Source organism: Trachemys scripta, chromosome 4, assembly GCF_013100865.1.
Source record: "Trachemys scripta elegans isolate TJP31775 chromosome 4, CAS_Tse_1.0, whole genome shotgun sequence".
NCBI classification, from domain to species: domain Eukaryota; kingdom Metazoa; phylum Chordata; order Testudines; family Emydidae; genus Trachemys; species Trachemys scripta.
Genome location: NC_048301.1, coordinates 137,328,167 through 137,352,601, shown reverse-complemented (window position 1 = coordinate 137,352,601; position 24,435 = coordinate 137,328,167). Strand labels below are relative to the sequence as shown.

The window sequence follows — 24,435 nt, the reverse complement described above, 5'->3', positions numbered from 1 at the left end:
GGGAGGGGAAGTGCCCGGCTGGCGGCACAGGGTCCGGAGGTATGGGGGCTGCCCAAAGCCCGTAGCGCTCGGCTCTTAAACAGAGTCGAAGAGTCAGGAGAGGAGCAGAGTTGCCGCGGCCGGAGGCTCTGCTCCTCCCCTGACTCTTCGCTCTGTTTAAGAGCCGAACTGCCCGAGTGCTACCGGCTTCGGGCAGCCCCCATGCCTCCGGAGCCCGGGAGGGGAAGTGCCTGGCCGGCGGCTGGGGTCCGGAGGCAAGGGGGCTGCCTGAAGCCCATAGCGCTCGGGCAGCTCGGCTCTTAAACAGAGCCGAAGAGTCAGGGGAGGAGCAGAGCCGCCGCGGGAGGGGAAGTGCCCAGCCGGCATTTTCCCAGACATGTTCGGCTTTTTGGCAATTCCCCCCGGACGGGGGTTTGATTGCCGAAAAGCCGGACATGTCCGGGAAAAACCGGACGTATGGTAACCCTAGCAAATCACTTAACTTTTCTGCCCTCTGCCTTTCTGTGACATGGTGTAGCTACCTCCCTACCTCCCCAAGATCTTTGGCAGCCACTCTGCAGTCTTTTAGCACAGATCCTGCATAAGCCCATTGACTTGATGAGGGCTTCACATAGGACTCCATGTTAGTGAAGACTTCCATGAATGGGGCCTTAATTAGCTGACACTTGTGAAGGGCATTCAAAGGGTGCTTTCAGGTCAAGCTCCATTGTTGAGGTTACATTCTAAAATGGGACCACGTTCCTGTTTTGGGGTTGTAGGTTTGTGAGGGTTTTTTTCCTCTCCTGGAAAAGCAGGTGGGCAGGCTATTGGTGTGACAGCTCACATGGAGTCACTTTCACGCCACCGGGATGTTCTTCGTCGTGCTGTGGTGGGTTTTTCTCTCTCAAAATATTTTAGTGAGAAATTTTTTTTCGGGCTCTGGTTGAAATTTTTCCTTGGTACTTTGTTGATGCTGTCTCTTCAATAAGCCCTGTCTGGCTCCACAAAATATAGAGGGGTGGGTCGTGGGTACAGCTGGTGCAGCATGGAATATGGAGGTGTGTTGGAAGGACAGTTTTAGCTGTTCACGTTATAACTGAAAGCTCGTGCACAGTGCACGCAGACTAGATTGACTGACTCCATGACGTTTTTCCTGTCAGATTCTATCCTACAGCTGAGAAGGGCTCATGTGCAGCTGCTGAATGATTTAAAATGTATTCTCTCTCAGCAGCTGTACTTCAAACATCTGTATCATCTGCTCTCGTTTCTCCTCCATCCAGTAGCGTAGCTGTGGGGAAGCGGGGCTGTGGCCGCTCCCCCACTGAGCATCTTGGCGCCTTTTTAATTTTTACTCACCCGCTGGCGTTCCAGGTCTTCGGTGGCGGGCCCTCAGTCGCTCCGGGTGTCTTCGGCAGCACTGAAGGAAATGCTGCCAAAGACCCACAGAGCGAGTGAAGGTCCTGCTGCCAAGGTGCCGCGGAAGATCGGGAGCGCTGCCAGGTGAGTAAAAGCACCGCCCTGTGAGTGAAAGCGCCGCAGTGGGTGGTGCCTTTTTTTGGATCACTCCCCCTGTTCCCTCCACCTGGCTACGCCACTGCCTCCATCCCCCTTTGTGTGTAATCCTCCACTCCCACAACACCACTTAAAAAATGCTAGGAAATTCATACCCACAGTTCTGCTGGTAAGCAGTTAAGGTTGCTACACACGCAACGTACCTGACACAAAAGCAAGGAAATGAAATTAAGCCACCTAACAAACAGTACGTACCACTCCCTGCTCCTCCACCTGCAAGCACATACCTTACCCTTGCCACAAGCCACACAGTGCAGTCTACTTCTGTCCCCTTGGGTACCAGCCTTCCACTACTACCGTTAACCCACCCCTTTACCAACCCACCCCTTTACCAAAGTGCCCCTTCCCACCACAACCACCATCCAGTGCTACTAGTGGGAGAGAAGGGGGAATAGTCTCTTCTGTGGTATCTCCATTACTGTAGGCTTGCACCCATGGTAGCCAATTGTATACGATCCTCAGCTAATCTCTTTGTGGATTAATAGTTTTCTCGATCCACCCAGGACATTGCTGTTAAATGTCTCAAGCTTTTGTGGGGTTTGTGTTGGGTATGGGAGGGAGTGGGTGGCACCTCTAGCTGCTTCACAAGGGAGTTAATGTACTAGATACTAAAATTGGAATGGGGGGAAAAATTAAATCCACTACATGTATGTCGTCGTCTGCGTAGCCTAGATGGCTTCACTGTGCAATGCTGCCTGTTCTGGCATGGGGTGAAATTGGCAGAGGGGGGCAGGCCTGGGACATGGCTCTCCCTGCAACTGGGAGGACTGGAAACCCTTATTTAATGAAAATATAAGGTGCTACGGGACTCTGTCGCTTTTTACAGATCCAGACTAACATGGCTACCCCCCTTATTTAATGGTAACTGACTGGAAGACAGTGCTGTGGCTGACCCCCGGCCCTCCTGTTGGAGGAGAGTGGGAGACAGAGGGTTTTTCTGGTCTTGCTTTGGTAGGGGTGGGGTTCAAACGTAACCCTGACTATCCAGAGCCAAAGCACGGATATTTTCCCTGGTGGCCAATGTCCAGGTCAGAAGCTGCCCTCTGTTGGTGACCCTGGTTCTGGCCTGCTGCCTACTTTCTCTTTCCAGTCTGATCTGATCTATCCTCTTTGCCAGGGGCAGGTGTGAAGGAGGAGCCAGTAAAGGAGGAGCCAGTGGACGTGAAGCCAGAACCATTCCATACGCCTTCCACTGAGGTCATCCATCAGCAAGTGACGCGGGGAGGAGAGAGGCGGCTCCTCAGGAGTGCTGGCCATGTGCCGGACGATCCATGTGAAGGCTGGAGCCAGAGCCCGCAGAATCCCTCGCAAAATGAACTCGCCATCAGCGAGCTGGGAGGGCAGCAGGAGCCCCTGGGCACAGATTTCACGAGTATTATCTTTGACCAAGAGGCAGAGCACCTGAATGATTGTAATGCAAGTGAGAGCATGACCCCTGTAACTGTGGCGCTGCAGGAGGGGGGGCTGGAGAGTGGCCATCTTAGCCCCGTGGAGAAGCGGATTCTCCAATCCAATGAGCAGCTGGTGCAGGAGATGCGAGCCTTCCGCAGGGAGTACACGGAAAGCCGCAGGGAAACTGCCTCCATCCTGCGCATCATCGCCAAGGCCCTCAGCAGTGTGAGCAGCAGCCTCTGTGAGATCCGCGATCTCTACCTCCGACAGCAAGTGACCCCTAAGCAGTGAGGGGCCACTAGGCCGGGTCATCATGCAGCGGGTATCGGGGGGGTGGGCAGGACCTCCCACTCCCAGGGAGGGAAGTGCTGAGGGGCTGCATGGAACAGAAACATGAACCACCCCTCAGCCAGGGGGAGAGAGATCTGGGGTTGGGGACATGGTTCTCCCACACTTCCCCTCCCACTTTCCCTACTTGAATAAAACTCTGAACTGGCCATGTGCTCCCCCGTCAGTATCTGTTCCAGGCAGGGCCTGTGCAGAGAGCTGCGTGCCAGTAAGAGTAGCTGGGGCATGGTCGTGGCATTTCTTTCTAAACACTTAACTGCTTTTGCTGCCCTCTCTGCTTCTGCTGCCTGTCCCTCCTGTGTCTCCTCTGCTGCAGCCCTGCCCTGTCACATTGACACCGAAAAAGTCCCCAGAGCTCTGCATGGAACTGGGATGTGGCCACCTCTCAGACTGGGCTGTCACTAGGGCTGGGGGAAAGGGAAGGTGGAGGAGGGGATCCTTGGGCGGGAAGGCATGAAGCCAGAAATGTTCAGCAGTGTCCGTTGGTTGCGTGAGTGACCCATTTCAGCAGGTGCTTCCGGAACTGTAGCACTATTGAGGGGAGATGGGGGAACTGTTGGGGGAGGGTCAGTCTCTTAGGGTGACACTAACATGCCTGTTCACACTAAATCCCATTCCTCCTGGGCCAGAACACCCCATCACTAGGTGAAGAAGTGCTGCACACACTGAGGTGAACAGCCTAGGCTGCCATGCCTGGCCAGTGCAGAGTCTTTTCCACGGCAGCAGCCTGGCCTGTGTCCTCGCTGCGCCCCACTGAGTTCTGAAGTGGGGGAGGTTTAGGTTGGATATTAGGAAAAACTTTTTCACTAGGAGGATGGTGAAGCACTGGAATGGGTTACCTAGGGAGGTGGTGGAATCTCCATCCTTAGAGCTTTTTAAGGCCAAGCTTGACAAAAGCCTGACTGGGATGATTTAGTTGGGAATTGGTCCTGCTTTGAGCAGGGGGTTGGACTAGATGACATCCCGAGGTCCCTTCCAACCCTGATATTCTATGATTTTAAGTAGGGCTGCAGCACCACAGTGCAGGGAGAGAGCATGCACAGCTGCAGGGCCAGTCCTTCCCTGCTGTTTCTCCAGAAAGGTGGGAAGGCCCCTGCATGAGGGGTCTGACAGTAAATCCTTGTGGGGCTCTTCCAGCATGGACCAGGTAAGTGCTTTCCCACTGCTGCCCGCACTCAGGAGCTACTCATCCCTATCGTAGGAAGAGTTCCAGAGCCTTCAGTGGGACTAGGGGAGTAGGGTACTCTCGCTCAGGCTGGGGTGGGGTGGTAGAATCTAACCCAAAGCAGCACTCCAACTCCTTTGTTGTGTTGCTTTTCTCTGACTTCCCTCCCTGTTGCCTCTCCCCCTCTGGGACTGTGCTGCCCACTCTGAAAAGGGATGTACTGCAGGGGCAGCGCCCCAGAGCCCTGCACATGGGCAGGCTATTGCTTCCTTTCTGCTCAGAAGCTGTGCGAAATGGCATTGGCTATTATGTTTGCAGCCTTTCCAGGGCCCTTGGTAATATTTCCCTGTCTTCCCAGGCATTGTCAGCTCCTGTCATCTTTAGCTGATTAGTGGGCTTCCTCCCACCTCCCAGCGAAGTGCGGAAGTGATAGAGAAGAACCCAACACCTTCAGTTTCTTCAGTCCCTGTTGGACGCTCTTGCTCACTCACCAGCTTATAAGATCTTTGGGGGACCCTATCAGACACTCCACTAAATGCAGCTATTTCTGTACTTGCTGCATTACAATCTGAGATCTTCCCCAACAGTCTGTACTCCTCCTGCTCCTGTTCTGAACATGGGTCAGTTGGCAAAAATGTTCCCCTGTGGGACCCTACCATTGAGCACCCCAATAAGAGCCTTCCCTTTCAGAGGGGCTGGGAACCAGCAACTGCCATCTGCTTCAACGGAGACTGAGAGGTGTTGCATGTTCAATCATACCACATAATTAGGAGTGAAAATGTTGATCTACATCCTTGGTGGCTTATGTCTTTTTCTTAGGTAAGGCTGAAATTTAGACTTACTGGATTGCATTTCTTCCCATTTTGAAACATGCTACTGAATTTTCTTGTTCCAGTCTCCTGACGCTTGGACAGTAATTGTCAGAGGTTTGTTAGCTAATTCCTTCAACCCCCTCCATCCCAATAGGATCTAAGCCAGTGGAATTGTACATGTTCATGTTTCCCACTATTCTATTGTTTTACAAGCTCTTAATTACTTCCTACTGTCAAAACTCACCTGTATTTTTCCATTCAGGACAGATCTGCCCCAAGCCCTGTTCTTGGTAAAATAGACATTGTGAGATGGAGCCACCTAAAAACTGACCTTTTAACAAATCAGTCATATTTCCCCTTTGTAGAATGGGTTTTGTCCACAGCCAACTTTGAGCAGGAGGTAGGATCAACATGAAACAGCTGACACGGGCATCCTTCTGAGACCTAGTGTCTGGTACCAAGAGTAGTTCCAAAACCCTACTGGTAAGTGATTTGGGCTTGTTTTGTGATCCTGTGGCTCACTGAGCTGCCATACTCCTTGCCTGAAGCGGCAGCACTGTGTGTAGTGGGAGAGACCCCACACACACCCCCTGTAGTCCAGAGGAGGTGCTCTGGGCTGAGAGCCAGGAAGCTGTGAGTTGGAGTGTTACTTTCTGTTGGCTGCTAATATTTCTGTGACCTTCACAACCCTTTCTAGAAGCCAAGCCCCCGCTGGCTGCTCTAGAAGCAGGTATCTATCACCCCACCCCCCAGTGTGCAGACAAGAATACCGTGTACCAGAGCAGCCAGTGGCACCCAGCTCTACCAAGTCTCAGTCACTCACCCACATGCTTTTGGCAATGAAGGTGCCAGTACTAGGTGTAGCTATGCTGACAGGCATGGTGCTGAACTGGCTGGAGTTACAATGCAATGGTTAAGGTAATGGGACTATACCCAGATCACAAAGGTATCTAGGCTCCTACTTCAACTGACATCAATGGAAGTTAGGAGCCTAAATACCTGTGATCATCTGGGTTGATGAGGCTGAGCTGTGGGCTGGGCACATCAGTGTATTAGGCCCCTAAATACTGTTAAAATTTGGGTCTTGGGCCAGAACTGTCCCCTCTTCGCGGTCAATGCTTCTACCCCTCATACGGTGAGATGTTGGGGGAGGATGGTCTTGTGATTAAGGCAATGGACTTAGGAGAAACTCCTGGCACTGGCAGAGACTTGCTGGCTGACCTTACCCAAGTTGCTTAATTATGTGCCTCAGTTTCCCCAGCTGCAGAGTGGGCTTTTCAAAGACCTGACTGGCCCATTTTTTGCTCATTGAGGGTTAGGAGAATAGTGGTTGGAAAACAGGCCTTGCCCCCAGTGGAAAATTTTGATTTTCATTGGCAAACCAAACATTTTCAGCTTTCACTGAAAACTTAATTTTTGGCCAATTTTTTTTTTTTTTTTTTTTTAATTTTTCACTTTTTTGACAAAACTGAAACCTTGTGAGGGAAAGAAAATAGCCCCATTTTCCATCTGGGGAAAAGACTGGATGGAAAATTTCCCCATCAGCCCTAACTAGGAGCTAGGGCTGGTTGCCTTGGTGCCAAGAAGCCTTTAGAGGAAGGGGGGTGACCCCTCCCTAGTCCAATCCCCCACTGCCTGGGGTGGCTGGGTCACCTGCAGGGAGCATGGGGCAGTACTGTGCCCACCAGGGCTGAAGGGGCAGGAAGCTGGCAGGGAGTCCTGTGTGGGCGGCTGACTGTGCAGCAGGGCTCCTGCTCAAAGCTGAATCCTCTGCAAACGGCTGCAGTGGGAGCAGCCTGAAGGGCGGTGTGCCAGCCCAGGGGCCCACTTGGGGCTGCTCCACTTAGCCACACCTCCCCTTTCGCACCCACCAGGGACCCTGCAGGGCAGAGAGCTGGGCAGAGGACTGCTAACAGCTCGGCTCCTGCAACCGCTGCGCTCCATCCCTGGCCTCAACTCTCCCTGTTTGACCAGGCCCTGACCCGCAGAGCTGCCCCCACCCCAGCTGCAGGGATGCCAACATTGTATTTCAAAATTAAGGGACTGTTTTCTGAGCCCCCCTGCCCCACCTCTCCTCCCCATATTAATACTAAGCAGGACTCACCTGCATTAGTTGGGGGTATTGCTTGCTGCTTTGGGCAGCAATCAGCAACTCCCGAGATGAAAGTTTTCATCTACAGAGATGAAAAAATCAGGTGTGTCCCTTGTAATAAGGGACTGTTGGCAAACCTAGCTCCAGCTGGGAGCTGCAGTGGGGTGGGGGAGCAGCGTCTCCTGCTCCTGAGGGCTGGGGCAGCATGGAGCCCCCTTCTCCAATCTCTGGGCTGTAAGACTCAGGCTCCCCTTCCCCCCAGGGCTGCTTCTAGCTGGTAGCTGTACCCATTTCAGCCCTTCCAGAAGCCCAGGGCAGCCAGGAGCGGGCAGGGTCCCTCACTAGCTCTATTGTGGTAGCGGGAATTCACACGGGGTTGCAGGGCTGGCACTTGGCATGGCCCAGGCCTCCTGCCCCTAGCAGGAACCAGAGAAGGTGACACCTTCCAGCCCTGCTGGGGCCAAGCTGCTGAGCTGGACTCATGGGTTCCACCACCTGTGGGGAGTGGAGAGCGCTGGGGACCAAGGAGCTGGGTCTCCTGTGCAGTAGCATGTCTGCACTGGGCCTGCACCACACACAGCCCCTGGCTGGGCCCACTGCAGTCTGCTCTTGTACTGCAGGGTGCTGGTAACTTGGGCAAAGCAGTAATGGGCAAGCCTTCTCGAGCAGCTCTGAGAACGCAGCAAGCCCATGGAGGAATTGTTGGATAGTGGGACCAGTTGCCTGTCAGTCCTGGAGGTGCTGGCAATGCCTGTAGCACTGGCACCCTGCGTGTGTGGCTGTGCTGGCAGCTGGGGGGTCACCCAAATTCTGCAATTCCTGCGTTTGCAACATTGGAGCTGTGGGAATGAAACTCCTGTTGTGGGTGGCCAGTGCGCACTCTGGGCTGCTGCACCATGTGCCTGGGGCAGCACAGTTCTCTGCATGTCGGTGCTAGGGTTAGTGCTAGTGCAGGGGGACTGACTATGGACCAGTCCCCTCCCCCGTGCAATAGGGCAGCCTGCCCCATTAGTGCTCACAGACCATTCCCATTTGCTACAGTGAGTCATAAGAGGACAAAGACTGAGTCAAGGGCCTTGATCATTGGAGCAGATTGTGTCTTGATCCTGTATTCAGCCCTGGGTGTGAGCAAGAATCCCCCACTGTCTGCTTCTGGGGTCCAACCCTTGCCCACTTGCTCACCTGCTGGGAGTGGAGAACCCCGGGCACCACTGCTCTCTCGGGGCACAATGCCCATCTATTTGGTGCCATCCCCTCTTCCCATCCTTTGGTACAGCCGCAGGGAATCTGTAACATGTGGCTGTGCTGCTATCAGGTGGACACACGGAATAGCAAGTAGTGGAGGGAGCACAAAGCCCTGGGCGGGACCAGGATTCTGCTCCACTGCCCCTGCGGTGTCTTTGGATGCAATGGAGAGCAAAGGCCCCTGCCTCCTCCCCTGGGAGACTCCAAGGCTGGGTTGTCCAACACAGTGGACAGGGCTGGGCTGCAATGAACATAAAGGGACTTCTTGTGCAAGGTCACAGACAGGCCGCAGGACTCACTCTTGCTCTCAGCCTGACACTACAGCCCCAGCTGCCTATGGTCACCAGGCAGGTTCCCTTAACATCCTGGCCTGGACCCTGCTGTCATGGAAGGGACTGTAGGCTACCTAAGAGACGTGAGGCACACACAGGCCTGTCTGACACATCATAGAATATCAGGGTTGGAAGGGACCTCAGGAGGTCATTTAGTCTAACCTCAAATCAGGACTAATCCCCAGGCAGATTTTTACCCCAGTTCCCTAAATGGCCCCCTCAAGGATTGAACTCACAATCCTGGGTTTAGCAGGCCAATGCTCAAACCACTGAGCTATTCCTCCACAGGCCTGGCCAAGCCAGGGCCTGGGTTTATTCTTCCTCCTGCTCTCCCCTTTCCTTGTGCTGGCAGAAACTGCCCTGGTGGGTGCTTGCAGCTAGGGAACCTGCTGCACAAGCCCCAAGCATCCCAGAAGCCACCCCCACTAACTCAGTGGCCTACTTCCTAGATTCCAATGTCAGAAGGGGCCACTGTGATCATCTAGTCTGACTTCCTGCATAGCACAGACCAGCAAACTTGATAGATTCAAGGAGCTCAATCTATTTAGTTTAACAATGAGCATAAGGGGTGACTTGATTACAATTGCTAAATACATAGTTATTTATGAATGGGCTCTTTGATCTAGCAGAGGAAGGGCTAGAACAATCCAGTGTCTGGAAGTTTAAGCTAGACAAATTCAGGGTGGAAATAGGTGTACATTTGTAACAGCATAATTAACCAGTGGAACAGTTTGCTGCAGGGGCATGGTGGCTTCTCCATCACTGACAATGTTTACATCAAGAAGGGATGTTTTTCTAACAGCTCTTCTCTAGGAATTCTTTGGGGCCGTTCTCTAGCCTGTGTTACAGACTAGATGCTCATAATGATCCATGCATCTTGGAATCCATAAATCTAAACTTCCCCAAAATTGTGGTCTTGGTGATTTACAGCTTGGATGGCACAGCTGAAAGGCGCTAGAAACTCCCAAATCTGCACTGCACAAGACATGCTAAGCCTCCCCCTTCTTACCTGGCACAGCAACGTTACCCCTCACTCTGCTGAGACTGCCAGCAAGGGGGCCTGTGCCAACTGGGACTGATTTTGCACCAGGCCTGTAAGCTCCAATAGCTTTTTGCTGTGGCCAGCTGTTCCCTGGACACTGAACTGAGACTTACCTAACAGCAGCCTGTGAGCAGCCATCTACAGGGAATGCCTGGTCACAGCAGGAGTGAAGCCATGGGAGCTCCTTCATAGCCCATCAAGTTAACGCCTAAGCTTTTCTCCAGTCCAGGAAATAGACTGTCTGCTCTTCTGTCTCTCACAGTAAGGCAAGTTTTCTGACCTTAAATCATTCTTGTAGCTCTACTCTGAACTCGTTCCAATTTGTCAACATCCCTTTAGAAATGTGGACATAGTATCCAGTCCTGCTCTCACCAATGCCAAATTCCATTCCCTGCTCCTACTCTACATTCCTCTGCTTATCCAGCCAAGAATCATGTGACCCTCTCTTAGCCACAGCGTGGGCCTGGGAGCTCATGGTCAGTTGGGCCCAGGATCCCAAGGTCTTTCCAGAATCACTGCATTCCAGGATACCGTTTCCCTGTTTCTAGATTTAAGGCCTTGCATTTGTCTGTATGAAATCATATGTTGTTCAAATGAGCCCAGCTGATCATGTGATCCACCTCGCTCTGTAGAACTGATGTGGCTCCATTGCTATTTACCTCTCCATTAATGTGTCTTCTATAAAATTTATCTGCAGTGATTTCGGTATTTTCTTTCAGATCATAGATACAAATATTGACTAGCATTGGGCTGAGACCCAAAGGCTGTGGGATCCCACTAATTGCTGATTCCCCATTAACAATCACTGGACTGTGAGATTTCTCAGTAGCCACTTTTTGAATCTATTAAGTATGGGCCATATTGATTTTGAATGCTGCTGACTGTTGTGTGGTACTAAGACATATGCCTTACAGAGCTATAAGTATAGGCCATCCAATTACCTTAGCGATCAGACTAACTTGTCAAACAATGATATCAAGTTCATTTGACAAGACCTATTTTCTATAGAACTGTATGGCTCCAATATTTCTATCTTTACTGATGGAGTCCCATATCAACAATTATTTTACCCAGGATCAATCTCAGGCTAATAGGCTTCTAATTACACAGGTTATCTGGTTCATCTTTTTAAAGGTATGGAAAACTTGCCTCACGGTGAGACTCCAGGAGTTCACTCTATTTAACTTAGCCAAGAGAAAGTGAAGAGAGCCCAGATCCACAAAGGTATTTGATTTCAATGGAAGTTTGAAGCCTAAATACCCTTCTGTATTTGGGCCCTAAACCCCAGTTTTAGATGCCACTGTGATCTACAAAACCCCCACTCAGCTGCCACCTAACCCTACAGGCACCTAAACTAACTTGGCACCTACATTTGCAGGGTAAGTGTTCCCTGGGCACCTATGTTTCTGCCTGTGGGCATGTGCACTGCTACCTCAGGGCATGTTTACAAACTTTAATCGACCTACGTAATTACTGCAGTGGCTGATTTCCACACTACCCTCCTTCTGTCAGTGGTGCATATGCTCACCAGAAGCGCTTCCCCCGACTGAAGAGGGGCAGTGGGGGGGGTTGAGAGCCATGGCTCTCAGCTCCACACAGCTCCCCACCAGGATTTCACAGGGAACAGGGGGCAGTCACCTGGGCTTCTCAGCCACCCACTGGGGGCAGCCACCCAGGCTTCTTGGCTCCCTGAGCAAGGAGCTGGGGTAGTAGGCAGCAGCCTGGCTGGGAGCTCGGGGGCTGGGTTCCCAGCAGGGAGCATGGGCAGCAGCCTGGCTGGGAGAGGGGAGCTGGGATGGGGGGGTAGCTGGAGCCCATCACTGGCTTGGGCTTTCTTGTCAATTTCACGGCTCCAGCATAGAGCCATGAAACTGGCAATGACAGCCAACAGCTGATGTAACGCAGTGTCTACATGGACACTGTGTTGCCCTAACTACACCAACATAAGCCATATGCCATTATGTCGGTGTAGTAGGGCACTTACATTGGTGGGAGCAAGGCTGTAATGTGTACACTGCCATAATTAGGTTGACATAAAGTTGTCTTATGTCAACCTAACTGTAGTGTAGACCAGGCCTAAGGCTAAGCATCTGGATGTCTGTCTCCCGTCTAAGGCCCGGTGCTATCCATGACCCACGGGAAGACAGCTGCTTCTCCACCTAACTCTTCTGTGGGGCCTGATCAGGGAGGCGTGCTCAGAGACCACCTAATGGATTGGGCCCCATTCAAAAGCTGGCAGTAGGTGGTGGTGCTGATCACTGTTAGTCCAGTGATCAGAGCACTCATCTGGGATGTGGGAAACCCAAGGTCAATTGCCTCCCTCCCTCCACCTAAGGAGAAGGGATTTGAATGGGGAGTTCCCACACCTCTCAGGTGACTTCTACAGCCACTGGTCTAAAAGTTCTAAGATGGCCGCCTCCTCCTCCGGTGTGAGGCAGGCACTTGGCACATTCCCACAAGAAATGCCTGGCTCCAGCAGAGGGTTCCTGGCAGGAGCACTGGAAGCTCCCTAGAACTGGGGAGCCACTGGTGGCTGGACCGTGGCCCCGCATCCATGGTCCACTCGTGCTTTGCCCTGAGGCCCCGCTCCTGTTTGGCCTCTTCCCCCAAGGCTCCACCCCCACTCTGCCTTTTCCCGCCCCTACTCTGGCTCTCACACCCAAGACCCCACACCCACTCTGCCTCTTCCTGCCATCATTCCACCTCTTCCCCCCGAGGCCCTGCCCACCGCTCACTCCTCTCCACCCCATCCCCCCGGTCACTTGCCCTGGCCCCCTGTTCTGGCGCCCTTGGTTCCTAGCTGAGAACTGCTGGCACAGCTACGTGCTTCCCTGCAGCCTGGACTCAGATGCCAAACTCCCAGAGGGGGCAGGGCTTAGCACACCCCTTCTCCTCAGATCGCCTGGGAGCTAGCATAGGTGGCCAGTGTGCTGGCTTGTGAGCATGGCATTCTACGGGTATGTCTACACTACAGTTAGACACTCGCAGCTGGCCCCTGCCAGCTGCCTCAGGCAAAGGGGCTGTTTCATTGTGATGTAGGCATTTGGGCTTGGGCTGGGGCCCAGGCTCCAGGACCCTGCGAGGTGGGGGTCCCAGAACATCTGCTCCGCAATTACACAGCCCCTTAGCCCAGCCCAGTAAGCCTGAAGTAGCTGGTAGGGGCCAGCCCGGGGTGTCTAACTGCAGTGTAGACATACCATAAAGCACCTAGCTCTCCCCATTTATTGCATAGGGAGCCTAGACACCTATCTATGGCTTTGTTGATCCCAGTCGATAAGAACCAACACGGGCTGTAAATTTCTGATGATAGAGGGCTCTTTAATATAGCAGGCAAAAGCAATACAAGATTAAGTGTCTGGAAGCTGAAGTTAGACAAATGCAAAGGGCTTAAGGGTCATGGTGGAAATCAGCAGACCATGAGCACCCAGACCCACCAGAGCAATGCTGTGACTAAAAGGAATCACATGACTGTGGGATTTGTCCATGGGCATACTGAGCAGGAGAGCGAAGGTGTATCTCAGTACAGTGCTGGGGAGACCTTACTGCATTCACCCTTCAAAAAGGATGTTGAAACATTGGAAAGGGATCAGCAAAGAGCTCCAAGGACGATTCCAGGTCTGGAAAACCTGCATCACAGTTAGAGCTCTATCTATTTAGTTTACTGAAGAGAAGTTTAAGAGGTGACTTGATTGCTTTCTGTAAATGCCAACATGGGGAGATTTCTGACACTGGAGGGCTGGTCAACCCAGCACATAAAGACCCAAGAGCCAGTGGCTGGAAGGTGAAGCTGTAAAGGAGGCACACGTTTTACCAGTGAGAGCAATTAATCTTTGGAACAACTCACCTAGAGCTGTGGTGGATTCTCCTCACTTGGTGTTTTTAAATCAAGTGTGGGTATCTTTCTAACACAGGGGTTCTCAAACTGGGGGTTGGGACCCCTCAGGGGGTCACAAGGTTATTACATGGGGGGTCATGAGCTGTCAGCCTCCACCCCAAACCCTGCTCTGTCTCCAGCATTTATAATGGTGTTAAATATATTTTAAAAGTGTTTTTAATTTATAAGGGGGGGTCACACTCAAAGGCTTGCTAGGTGAAAGGGGTCACCAGAAGAAAAGTTTGAGAACCACTGGTCTAACAGAACTTCTCTAGCTCAATGGCTCCCTAACTGGGATGTGAGCTCCATATGGCATTCATTCACTTCACAAAAATCTTTAAGAATCAGTGCAGTTGAGGAACTGCTGCTACCTCTTCCACAAGTTAAAGTCTCACTGCAGGATTTACTGGGTGAAATTCGATGGTCCACGTTATATGCAGGAGGTCAGACAACATGCAGTCACTGCTAGCCTACATTTCATCCAACTGCGGGGGATGCGTCTTGAGCAAGTCAGTCCTATCCAAGCAGGGGGCAGTGGTGCAGATGTAAGCCCATCCCCCAGAGGGTAGTTGTGCAGACACACATACCGCCAGCTCGATGCTGCTGCCTCTGGCATCTGGGAGTGTGTGATAAACGGGGGCACATGGCAGACAGGTATCAGCCCCACACACATCTGCTAAATTCAGTATGAAGTGGTTTTGTTGCTTTCACATAAGTGACTACTAGGGTTATTATCTGTCAGTAGCCCCTGGAGCCCTGCAGAGTGCCAGGTGCTGCACAGACACATGGTTCACAGTTCATGGAGGATAGATCCATCAATGGCTATTAGCCAGGATGGGCAGGAATGGTGTCCCTGGCCTCTGTTTGCCAGAATCAGGGAATGGGCGACAGAGGATGGATCACTTGATGATTACCTGTTCTGGTCATTTCCTCTGGGGCACCTGGCATTGGCTACTGTCAGAAGACAGGATACTGGGCTAGATGAACCGTTGGTCTGACCCAGTATGGCCTTTCTTGTATTCTTATAGTGAGTGGCAGGGCCTGCCCCAAAGAGCTTACAGTCTCAACAGACAAGACAAATGGGGATGGGGAAACAGAGGCATACAGATTTGCTCAAGGTCATACAACAAGGCAATGGCAGAGCTGGAAATAGAACCCTCGTGTGCTATGGTGTCCTGTCCACCACACTATGCGATCTCGCATCAGTGGGATCCTGCTATGCCCCCCAAGGTGACTGTGTTAAGAAGACAATGGGCTCCCTGAGATGACTAACCTGAAGTGTTTGAATCAACCCGAATCAGCCCCATTGCTTTGGGAGGAGGAAAGAGGCTTTCCTGCCCAGCTCGGAGTCCCAGGGACAGCAGGACAGGAGCTTGGCTGACTGCCAGAGCCTGACAGTACCCTCACACACACTTACACCACAGGAGAGCCCAAGAGAGGTGACTCCCTGATGTGCCATGCCTAGCCCCGCTGGGGTGATGCCAGGGCCGCCGAGTGCGGGTTCGGGCCCCGGTGAAAAAAATTTTTCGGGCCACCCCAGCAAGGGCGGACCAGCTAAACAGGGCCAACAAGAGGGGGGGAAGCCGGGCCCCAGACCCCCTTCCAGACCACCAGGCCCCGGTAATTTATACTGACTCCCCCCCCCCCTTGGCCCTGGGTGACGCCCTGTGCACAGGGAGGCAGGTGTAGGAGCACTCTGCCTCCTCGGGATGCTCATGCTGGGATTTGCCTCCTGAGCAGCTGAGGGCAGAGACACTGACTATGTCCCCCTGGGGGCTTGTTGTCACGGACTATGTAAAGGAAACTCACCCTTCTAGCTAAGCTGTTGTCACACCGCATAGTGCAGCCTCCTCCCCTCAGCCAGAGGGCCCTGAAGGCCAAGGGTCTGTCCCTGCTCCTTGCTCAGTGGCTGGGATGTTTGATGGTACCCAAAGCCAGGCTGAATATGGTCCCTGCCCCCGCCAGGCGTCATCCTGCACTCTTCAAGTCCCAGAACACAGAAGGCATTTACCTATGCACAGGTTTAATCAGGTTTTTAGTGCACACTGATGGACACACTTGTCATTCCAGCTATGACAGCGCAGCAGTGGCTGCTGCACGGCACTGGGCAGCAGGAGGCGGGTGCATGGCTGGAGCAGGAGGCCACCACACATAGAGTGATGAGGCAGCTCACATCCTGCCTCCAAGCCTTACTCCTGCTTCTTGGGGAAAAGCATAATCTGGGCTTCAGTGCAGGCATCAGGGAGGGGAAATCCCCAGGGCAGTATTGCACAATTGGCCAGGTGGCTTTCCTTTGAAGCACCAAATACCAGCTGTTGGCAGAGGTGTGCCAGCAGCCTAGATAGGCTGAGTCTGAGGTGGCAGGGCACAGGCCAGAGGGGCCAGCAGGTCTGACTTAACAGAGCAGGAGCTAGGGCAGGACAGGCTGGACCAGTGATCAAATCTTGCGCACCTAGTCTCCCAGTGACCTGGCCATGGTCCCAGGCTGCCCAACTGTCCTAGAGGCCCTCCTGTCTCCCCCAGGGAAAGGGCAGTAAACAGTCTCAAATACTGTACTGAAGTGAACTAGGAGGAGCAATGACCCCAAATGACTCTGGCCAGCTGGGCAGGGACCACAGTCAGTGCCCTGGCACTACAGACAAGGTGAGAACTGATCTCTGTTACCCATTTCCAGGGACCCCAATGCGCCTGGGGAATGGTCAGTCACAGGTTTATCCACTTGTAGAGCAGGGAAAGGAGGAGAGGAAGAGACAGGCTGGGAAGCCAACCCGGCCTGCAGGGGAGGAGGCGGAGAGTTTCCCTCTGCCCTGCCGTATACATGGAGTGGGGATGGGATCTCTAGCCTGAGGGTCAGGAAGGATGGCACTGATCAGGGGTGGGGAGATGGTGTTTCTCCAGGGAAATTCGCACTCCAGCTCTGGGGGACTCCTGTGAAGCATGAGTGTAAGCTCCCCTGCCGCTACTCCCATGAGCCACCTGGACCCAGTGAACCCCTAACCTTGCCACTGCTCCCTGGGGGCAGCATGGTGCTAGCGGGGACCCCCTTGGCCAGTGAACAGAGAATGCAATAGCATGGGGGCTGCAGCTCACCTGCAAGAGCAATGGTCACACTTGCTTTGTGGGGCTGAGCTGCATGATGCTGGCCAGATGCCGGATGGAAGCAGGAGCCTCCTGCCATCCAGGGGCCATGAGAGGAGCCCCACTGGGCTTGGCAAGTGATCCTGGACACCCAAGTGCAATGCGGGGCCATCCGCTGTTAGTGTGCTATGCCCGGCCCCATGCAGGCTGCAATGGCAGCTCCTAATGTGAGGTTTCTCCTTCGGGAGGGAGCCCACTGGGAACAATGAGCCGTATCAGGCCCCACTGAGCAACAGGACTGTGGGTGCCTGCCAAGTGGCACCCTGCCCTGCCCCGGTGCCTGCGGCTTGCACCTGTCCTGCTGCAGCTGCAAATGGACAGGGCTCTCATGCTAGGTTTGGAGAAATTGCACCATGCCACAGGAGGTGCTGCCTAGGAGCCCCCCAGACCTTGGTTCCATGGCAATCGTTCTCAGGCTAATCTGCCCCTTTGGAAGGGCTGGCCTCTGCCAGGAGGACAAGGGGCCCATGGTCACACCATGGTCACACCAACAGGGCACTGCTCCCCCTCACAATTGGGCTATTGAGATCCCGGTGTCTGTGAGCGCTGAGCTCAGGTGGAGCCTTCGCAGAGGCGGCTTCAGCAGAGGGAACTCATCCCACAAAGGAGCCAGTGTCTGGCTGCACAAGAGCTTCCTTTGTGCTCATGTTGTGTGTTTTGGTCCCTCAGAACTCAGCCTCCCTCACTAAAGCCAGACAGAGCTGTGACACTCAGAAATGGCCCAGGGACTGCAGGAGTACCCCACTTGGCACATCCTGGGGTACCCCACTTGGCATGCCCTGGTGACTGTGGGGGTACCCCATTCAGTAGGCCCTGGAGAGACCCACTTATCATGCCCAAGGGACTGCAGGGGGACCCCATTTGGCCCACCCTGGGGGGACCCACTTGTCATACTCAGGGGACCACAGGGGGACCCTAATTGGCATGGTCCCTCAGTGAAACAGGCAGGAGAGGGCAGGGGGCGTACTGCACCGCTTTGCTGAGAAGGTGGCAATGGCTAGTCTGGGACCAGGCACGGGGTGTCTGAGGTTCACAGGAGTCACAATGCAGCAGAGAAGCCCGCAGCAGGGGCTCATAAGCTCACAGTCCAGGGCACAAGGCGCTGACTTTGCAGTCTCTCTGGGGTCTCCTCAGGCTCCAGGGTAGGTAGGCTGTGGTGGGAGATAGGGCGGGGGTGCTGTGGAGGAAAGAGATGGAGAGCGTCATTCAGCAGAACCAAGTGCAGCGAGTGCCAGGATGAGACGGCTCCCACATGCCCCAGCCCTGGGGGTTTTGGGATAACTCGAGTGGGTGAGGCTGCAGCACACCCAGCCAATACACTCAGGGACCTACTGCTATGGCCAGCTGAGGGCAAGCTCTGGCATTATGGGGCTTAAGGCCTGGGCTCTTCTAGCCCAGCTCTCCTCAGTATACAAGGGCCATCAATTCTGGGTCTGTTGCAGGGAATGCCCATTGAACACACAGGCTGTCACTGTTCTACAAGCCAGCCCCCAGTGCACTCTCCCTCCGGCACTGAGTGGAGGCCTTGCCACCTGCTCTCTGTGGAGGAGATCAGGGTCAGGGGACCATTCTCCTGCCCCATACCCAAAATCCCACCCTCTCCGCAGCCACAGGGTCATTTTGCAAGCTTCATGCTATCACCAAGGGCCTATCTATACTAGCCTAGAGTGTGCTCGGCTGGAGAGTGCCCACACCACCATTTAACTAGCCAGGGAACACATGCCAGGGCCTTGCCTTCGCTAGGGATGGACCTGGTGCCATCAGGTACCCACAGACAAGCCCCCTGGGGCTGCTGCCTCCACACAAGGGTAAGCAGATGAGCTCTGAAGAGTGGGACTCCAGCACAGCCCTGGGCGAGTGGAGCTCACAGGCTGCGGTGTGAATTCAGGCCCCAGGGAGCAGGAGTGGGGAAGAGTGTGCAGAGAGCCTCTGGCGAGAGCACGGGCACATGGGGCAAGGCTTTCCAAAGCACGCAAGTGCCATGGGGAATAACACAGACCACCACCACCCCCCGCCCTCCCCACATTGGGAACTACGCAGATCACTCCTCCCCACATCGGGATCTATGCAGACTGCCCTCCCCTACCCTCCCCGCGTGGAGAACAATGCAGACTGTCCTCTGCACTGTGGGGAACCACACAGACTCCCTCCCCTGCCCTCTCCAAATGGAGGACAATGGAGATTCCCGTCCTTTCTGTTGTGATAACTGCGCCTATACATTTACCCTAATTGTAAGCTGAGCTGTAAAACATGAGTGAAGGCTCATAAACTGTCCCAAGAACTGATAACAACAAATGCTGATGGGAAAAGATGCAGCGGCGAGACCGAAGACAGAATTAATCCAAACAAAAGGGGCTTCCAATATAAAAGGACTGTGTTAAGAACATGCCAGGTAAACAAGGGTGTGACTGGAAAATCAATTAACTACAATTGGTATGTTGGAAACCAGGCTAAATCCATAAATAAAATACTGAGGGGCTGAGCTATTCCACCCATCACCCCTTTTGGGGTCCTCAAAAAGGGATTTTCAGGGGAATCTGCCTTCTGCAACACTGGCGGACTGAAAAAGAGGAGATGGGGAAGGAGCAAGCTTCACTGTCACAGCTGCCACCCCGGATCCCAGATCTTCTCCTGCCTAACCATGAGAAATGTCCTGACCAGACCAGGCTGGGGAGGGGGCCTGATGACATCAGTACTGGCTCAGGCTCAAGGGGCTCAGGCTGAGGGGTTGTAACTGCAGTACAGACATTCGGGCTCAGGCTGGAACCCTGGCTCTAGGACCCTGCGAGGTGGGAGGGTCCCAGGGCTCGGACTGCAGCCTAAGCCTGAATGTCTACGCCACAATTAAACGGCCCCTTAACCCAAGGCTCACGAGCCCGCGTTAGCTGGCACAGGCCATCCACAGATGTGTAATTGCAGTGTTCATGTAGAAGTAGCCAGAGTGGCTGATCAGAGCATGTGCTGGGCCTGGGGTTTTCCAGCACTGTCGTAGCAAGTGACCCCAGAGACAAAAGCTCTCCTGTTCTGTTCTTTTCCTGCTTCTCTGTGTTTGTCTTGGTTCGTCTGCTAGGATGCGGGATCAGACTTTAACAGCAGCAGCAACAACAGCTCCAGCCCAGTAACTTCTCTTTAACCCAAATAGATGGTTATTACCCACTCTCATACCATCTAAAAGACTGTCAGAGTCAGACATGGGCTTTTTTCTTTCAAGACTCTCCAGCTAAAGGGACAGGGAATGAGAGAGGCTGTTACAACACAAGCCTTTCACAGGTTTCCTTTCTGTTCTGTCTCTTTACTGAAGTGTTAAAAGATGTGTAATGGTGGGTTGGTGTGTGGGACTGAGCAGGCTGAGGTCTCTATGTACCAAACCCTGGACCTTGGTAAACACTGGTTAAAGTTGGATGGTGACAGGGTCATGTTAACACCTTTGACACTTTGGGACCCTTTATTCCATCTCAATGAATACAAACAACCCCTCCCCTCCCGACCGAGAACAATGAACCCCCACTCCCTATGGAACCTGCTGGGTGCTGAACCCTTCTGAGAATATGGCTGTGAGTACTGAATCTCAGGGCAGAGGATACAGATTGTCCCCTAAACGATTAGTGTCAGAGGAGATCCCAGGGCTCCTAGTTTTGGAGGGACGCAACTCTGTAAAGAAGAGCGCTTCAAGCAGTGTTGTGGTTCCTGCTGCTCTTACCTGCTGGGTTGTACAGCGGGGGCCCTGCTGGGTACATCGGATACTGTGCAGCTGGGGCAGTGGGCGGATACATGGCCATGGGGGCATAGCCTGGCTGTGGGGGTGCAGGTCCTGCTTTGGGATCCACAGGGTAAGTGAATGGTGGCTGAGCTGGGTAGCTGGACAACGGGATCTCCTGGCCTGCGTGACAAAGACAAGGTTTGCGCTTCAAGTCCCAGAGTGTGCAGTGCCACTCTCCTGCTACAAAGCAGGGGCACTCTGCAGCGAATACCCCCTCCCCATCCCCTTTTGAGACGCCTCCAGCAGGCTTTCTCCAAGCCAGCCCCCAAAGCACCTCAGAGCCTCCGAAATACTGCAGGCTCTCTGACAAACTTCCAACAGACCCCCACCCCAAGAGTCCACCACAGAGAGATCCCACCAGGCCACCCCAGACACCCCCATTGTAAGAGACTCTGCATCAAACAGCTCCCTGAGACACTCAAGCTCCTGTGGACCATTCCATTTTGGGGCAAAAATATGTCTGGGGATTGGTCCTGCTTTGAGCAGGGAGTTGGACTAGATGACCTCCTGTGGTCCCTTCCAACCCTGATATTCTATGATTATATGATTCCACGCCTGCAGCTCCATAGCGCACTAAAACGGCATAGTGCACTGGGGCTAGAATGCCCAGGGTGGGAAATTGCCATCATCCCCAGGCCCGAGAGCCCTAGCTTCCTGCCTGGACTGGACCCTCCCTTAGCAAGCACCACAGACTCAAGCTTCACCACCAGATCGGCCAGCAAAACATTTAAGTGAGCTGCAAAGGCCAGGTGTCCAACGGAGGAGGTGACTGCTCCAAACCTCCCATGGGGCTTTCAAAAGGACGTGCTCTACCCTGAGCAGTGGGGCCCCGTGACATCCCAAGCTCTGCTGGGCTGGACACCCACATCCTGAGTGAACCTCTCTGCTGAGAGCCCCAGGAACCTGCTTCAGATGCTACAGGGACCATGTACACCCCCTAAAACTCACTATCTGCAAAGAGTAGAGATAGTTCCTCCTTCCAGCCCAACATTTTACAGTGACCACAGTGCAGGGAGTAGTGCTGGGCTGGCAGCCCCAGAGATAGAGTCACAAAACAATTACAGAAGGAGCACAGTAGGCACCCCCACCCCCTGCGAATGTCCCTCCATTGAGTCATGGGGGTAGGAGAGGGTCACTTAGTCTCCAGGGCCCATTCATGGGCGGCGGGTATTTACTCCTGGGGGAATTCTGTGCTAATGCGCATGCACAGAATTTATGTCCCCTGCAGATTTCTTTGCTTCCCCGCAGAAAAATGACTTTCTGATGGGGAAGCAGAGGGAAGCCACAAGAGTAGTCATGCAACCTTCCCAAGGAGTGTTTCAGGTGCCCAGGGCAGTCAGCAGAGAGGTAAGTCACAGTAGGGCAGGAGGCAGGACTGGGGAAGACCGGGCTGGTGGCTCCTAACCTGTGCTGGGCTCAGCTGCTAGTCCCAGCTGGGATGGGGAGGATGGGACTTCCTGTTTCCCTGCATGGCATCTGGGGCAGGGTCAAACCCACCCCCAGATTTCTCCCCTGGCTGCAGGAAACTACAAACTCCCCCCCCCCCCGCCTGCTTCCTGCACCCATCGCTTCTGAGTTGCACAGGGAGGGATCCCTGTACAGGGAGCTGCACCCCCATCTGCCCCCATGCATCTAGCCCCCCTCATGCCCAGACCCTCCCGTCAAGCCTCACTCCCGCACACTCAGAAGCCCCACGATGAGCCCCACTCCTCCTGCACCTGAACCACCCCAATGAGCCACCCTCACCCGGATCCCCACCCCACCAAGCCCCAACCAGCTGCACCTGGATCTCCATCCCAATGAGACCCACTTCCCCCGCATGTGGACCCCTCACTGAGCACCCCATACCCAGAACCCCCTGCCAAGCTCTATCCCCCCCATACCCAGACCCACGCTGCTGAGCTCCAACCACCTTCACCCCTGTGCAGAGTCTCATTACCATTGCATCCAGAACCACCACCCCCAAACAAGCCCCTGTGCATCCAGATCCCCTCTGCAGCTGGATCCTCCACTGAGCTGCCCGCACCCAGATTGCCCAACACAGAATTCTTTCACTCCACACCTGGATCCCCCCACTCTAAGCCCCTCCACACTTGGATTATGCCTTGCTGAGCCTGCCTGCCCACAAGGAGGGACAGGGCCCTGGGGTGTTTCTGGGGCAGGCTCGGCCCTTGCACTGTGTCAGCATTGGGTGCAGCCTCACTGCTGAGTTCATGTCCCGGGGGGGCCGGAGCTGCACAGTGATCTCCCACCTCTGTGCGGTCAGTGGCCTGTAGTCCCCAAAACCATGCTGGAGCCTCTACATTTATTTGACAAATAAAATTAGCAGAATTTTAAAATACTGTGTGCAGAATTTTTATTTTTTGGCACAGAATGCCCTCAGGAGTAGGTACTGAAGGGCAGGGAAGGCTGAGCCTCCCCAAACAGCCTTGTGTGACCCCGCCCATGCTCCGCCCCCAGGTCCCTTCTTGCTTCCCAGTGCTGTGCTGCGGGGGGGCTCTGCCACCTGTGGCTGGGGCCCCTAGACTGATGCTGGGGCTAATGGGGGCCAGCCTGTGCTCCGGGGCTGGAGGGAGGGAACTCTGGGGCTGCAGGGAAGGGGGGCACGCCGCCCGCCCTCCTGCCCAGTGCTCTGGGGCTGGGGGAGGAGGGCCCTGCCACCCGCCTGGTACGCTGGAGGGCAGGGGGCATGTGCTGCCCGCCCAACCACCCGGCGCTCTGGGGCTGTGGGTGGCCTGGGACTGTGGGATGTAGCTGGCAACCACGCAGGGCGTAGAGGGGTTCTGGCCTCTAGCAGGAGGGGTGGGGCCTTGGGAAGGGGGGGGGGGGGGGGGGCTGGACTGGATCGGGGGCTAGCCTCCCCGAGCCTGGGGTTAGGGTGACCAGATGTACCGATTTTATCGGGACTGTCCCAATACTTGTTTGTCCCGCATACCGACCCATGTTTGGTTGGGACGCGAATTGTCTCAATATTTTGCACTCCGGCGCACAGGCAGAAGGAGCTCATGCCCTCCCCGCCCCCAACTCAGCCCTGGCCCTACCCCAACTCCGCCCCATCCCTGCCCCATTGGATCCCTCCCCAAATCCCTGCCTTGGCCCCCCCTCTTCCCCAAGCACGCCGCATTCCTCCTCCTCCCCCCTCCCTCCCAGGCTTACGCGAATCAGCTGTATGGCGGTGCAAGTGCTAGGAGGGAGGGGAGAGAAGCAGGACGTCGCAGCCCGCTCAGGGGAAGCGGAGGTGAGCTGGTGCGGTGGGGGGAGGGGCAGGGAGCTGCCGGTGGGTGCTCAGCCCCCACCAATTTTTCCTATTGTGACGTTATTGACATAAACTGGGACCGTATCGATCATTGTTGCAACCAAGGTCCTGTAGTGGCACCCAAATCTTGTATAAAGGGGGTCAAATGGGGTGTCTAGGACAAGGTTATGGTTTACTGGTTATGATTATGCTGTCTATACGTGTGTATCAGTTTTGTGGTCAAAGTTATGAATATTGGCTCTATACTGTCTGTATGGCAAATTTATGCTATGCTGCTGGGTGACATCCCAGACAAGCTGAGATTAGCTCTGCCTAACCTGCTTGATGGCCCATTAAGGACCATCAGCTATACAATGGACCCATTGAGAGAAGGCAGATACGCCTTGTAACTCAGCAAAGTATGCAGGGACTGGCCCATGTGACTCCAG

The 24,435-nt window shown here is 54.1% G+C and overlaps 2 protein-coding genes across 5 annotated transcripts in view; one reads left to right on the top strand and one right to left on the bottom strand.

The window, feature by feature from the left end:
• Positions 1-10,679, top strand: part of LOC117876045 (myb-related transcription factor, partner of profilin-like) — a 17,624-nt gene extending 6,945 nt beyond the window's left edge. Inside the window, exons 2-3 of one of the 4 annotated variants that reach the window (XM_034767773.1) lie at positions 2,669-3,168; positions 4,815-10,679. In XM_034767773.1, coding sequence (XP_034623664.1) covers positions 2,669-3,168; positions 4,815-4,844 — 530 coding nt within the window. In that variant the 3' untranslated portion in view covers positions 4,845-10,679. Of the gene's footprint in view, positions 1-2,668; positions 3,441-4,814 lie in introns of those variants that run through there. The other 3 variants (XM_034767772.1, XM_034767771.1, XM_034767770.1) reach the window with 3 other exon arrangements.
• Positions 10,680-17,473: 6,794 nt separating this feature from the next.
• Positions 17,474-24,435, bottom strand: part of SHISA4 (shisa family member 4) — a 42,710-nt gene continuing 35,748 nt past the window's right edge. The window contains exons 4-5 of the mRNA XM_034767768.1: positions 20,692-20,871; positions 17,474-18,168 (exon numbers count right to left, since the gene is read on the bottom strand). Of these exons, the coding sequence (XP_034623659.1) occupies positions 18,122-18,168; positions 20,692-20,871 (227 nt within the window). The 3' untranslated portion in view covers positions 17,474-18,121. The remainder of the gene's footprint in view (positions 18,169-20,691; positions 20,872-24,435) is intronic.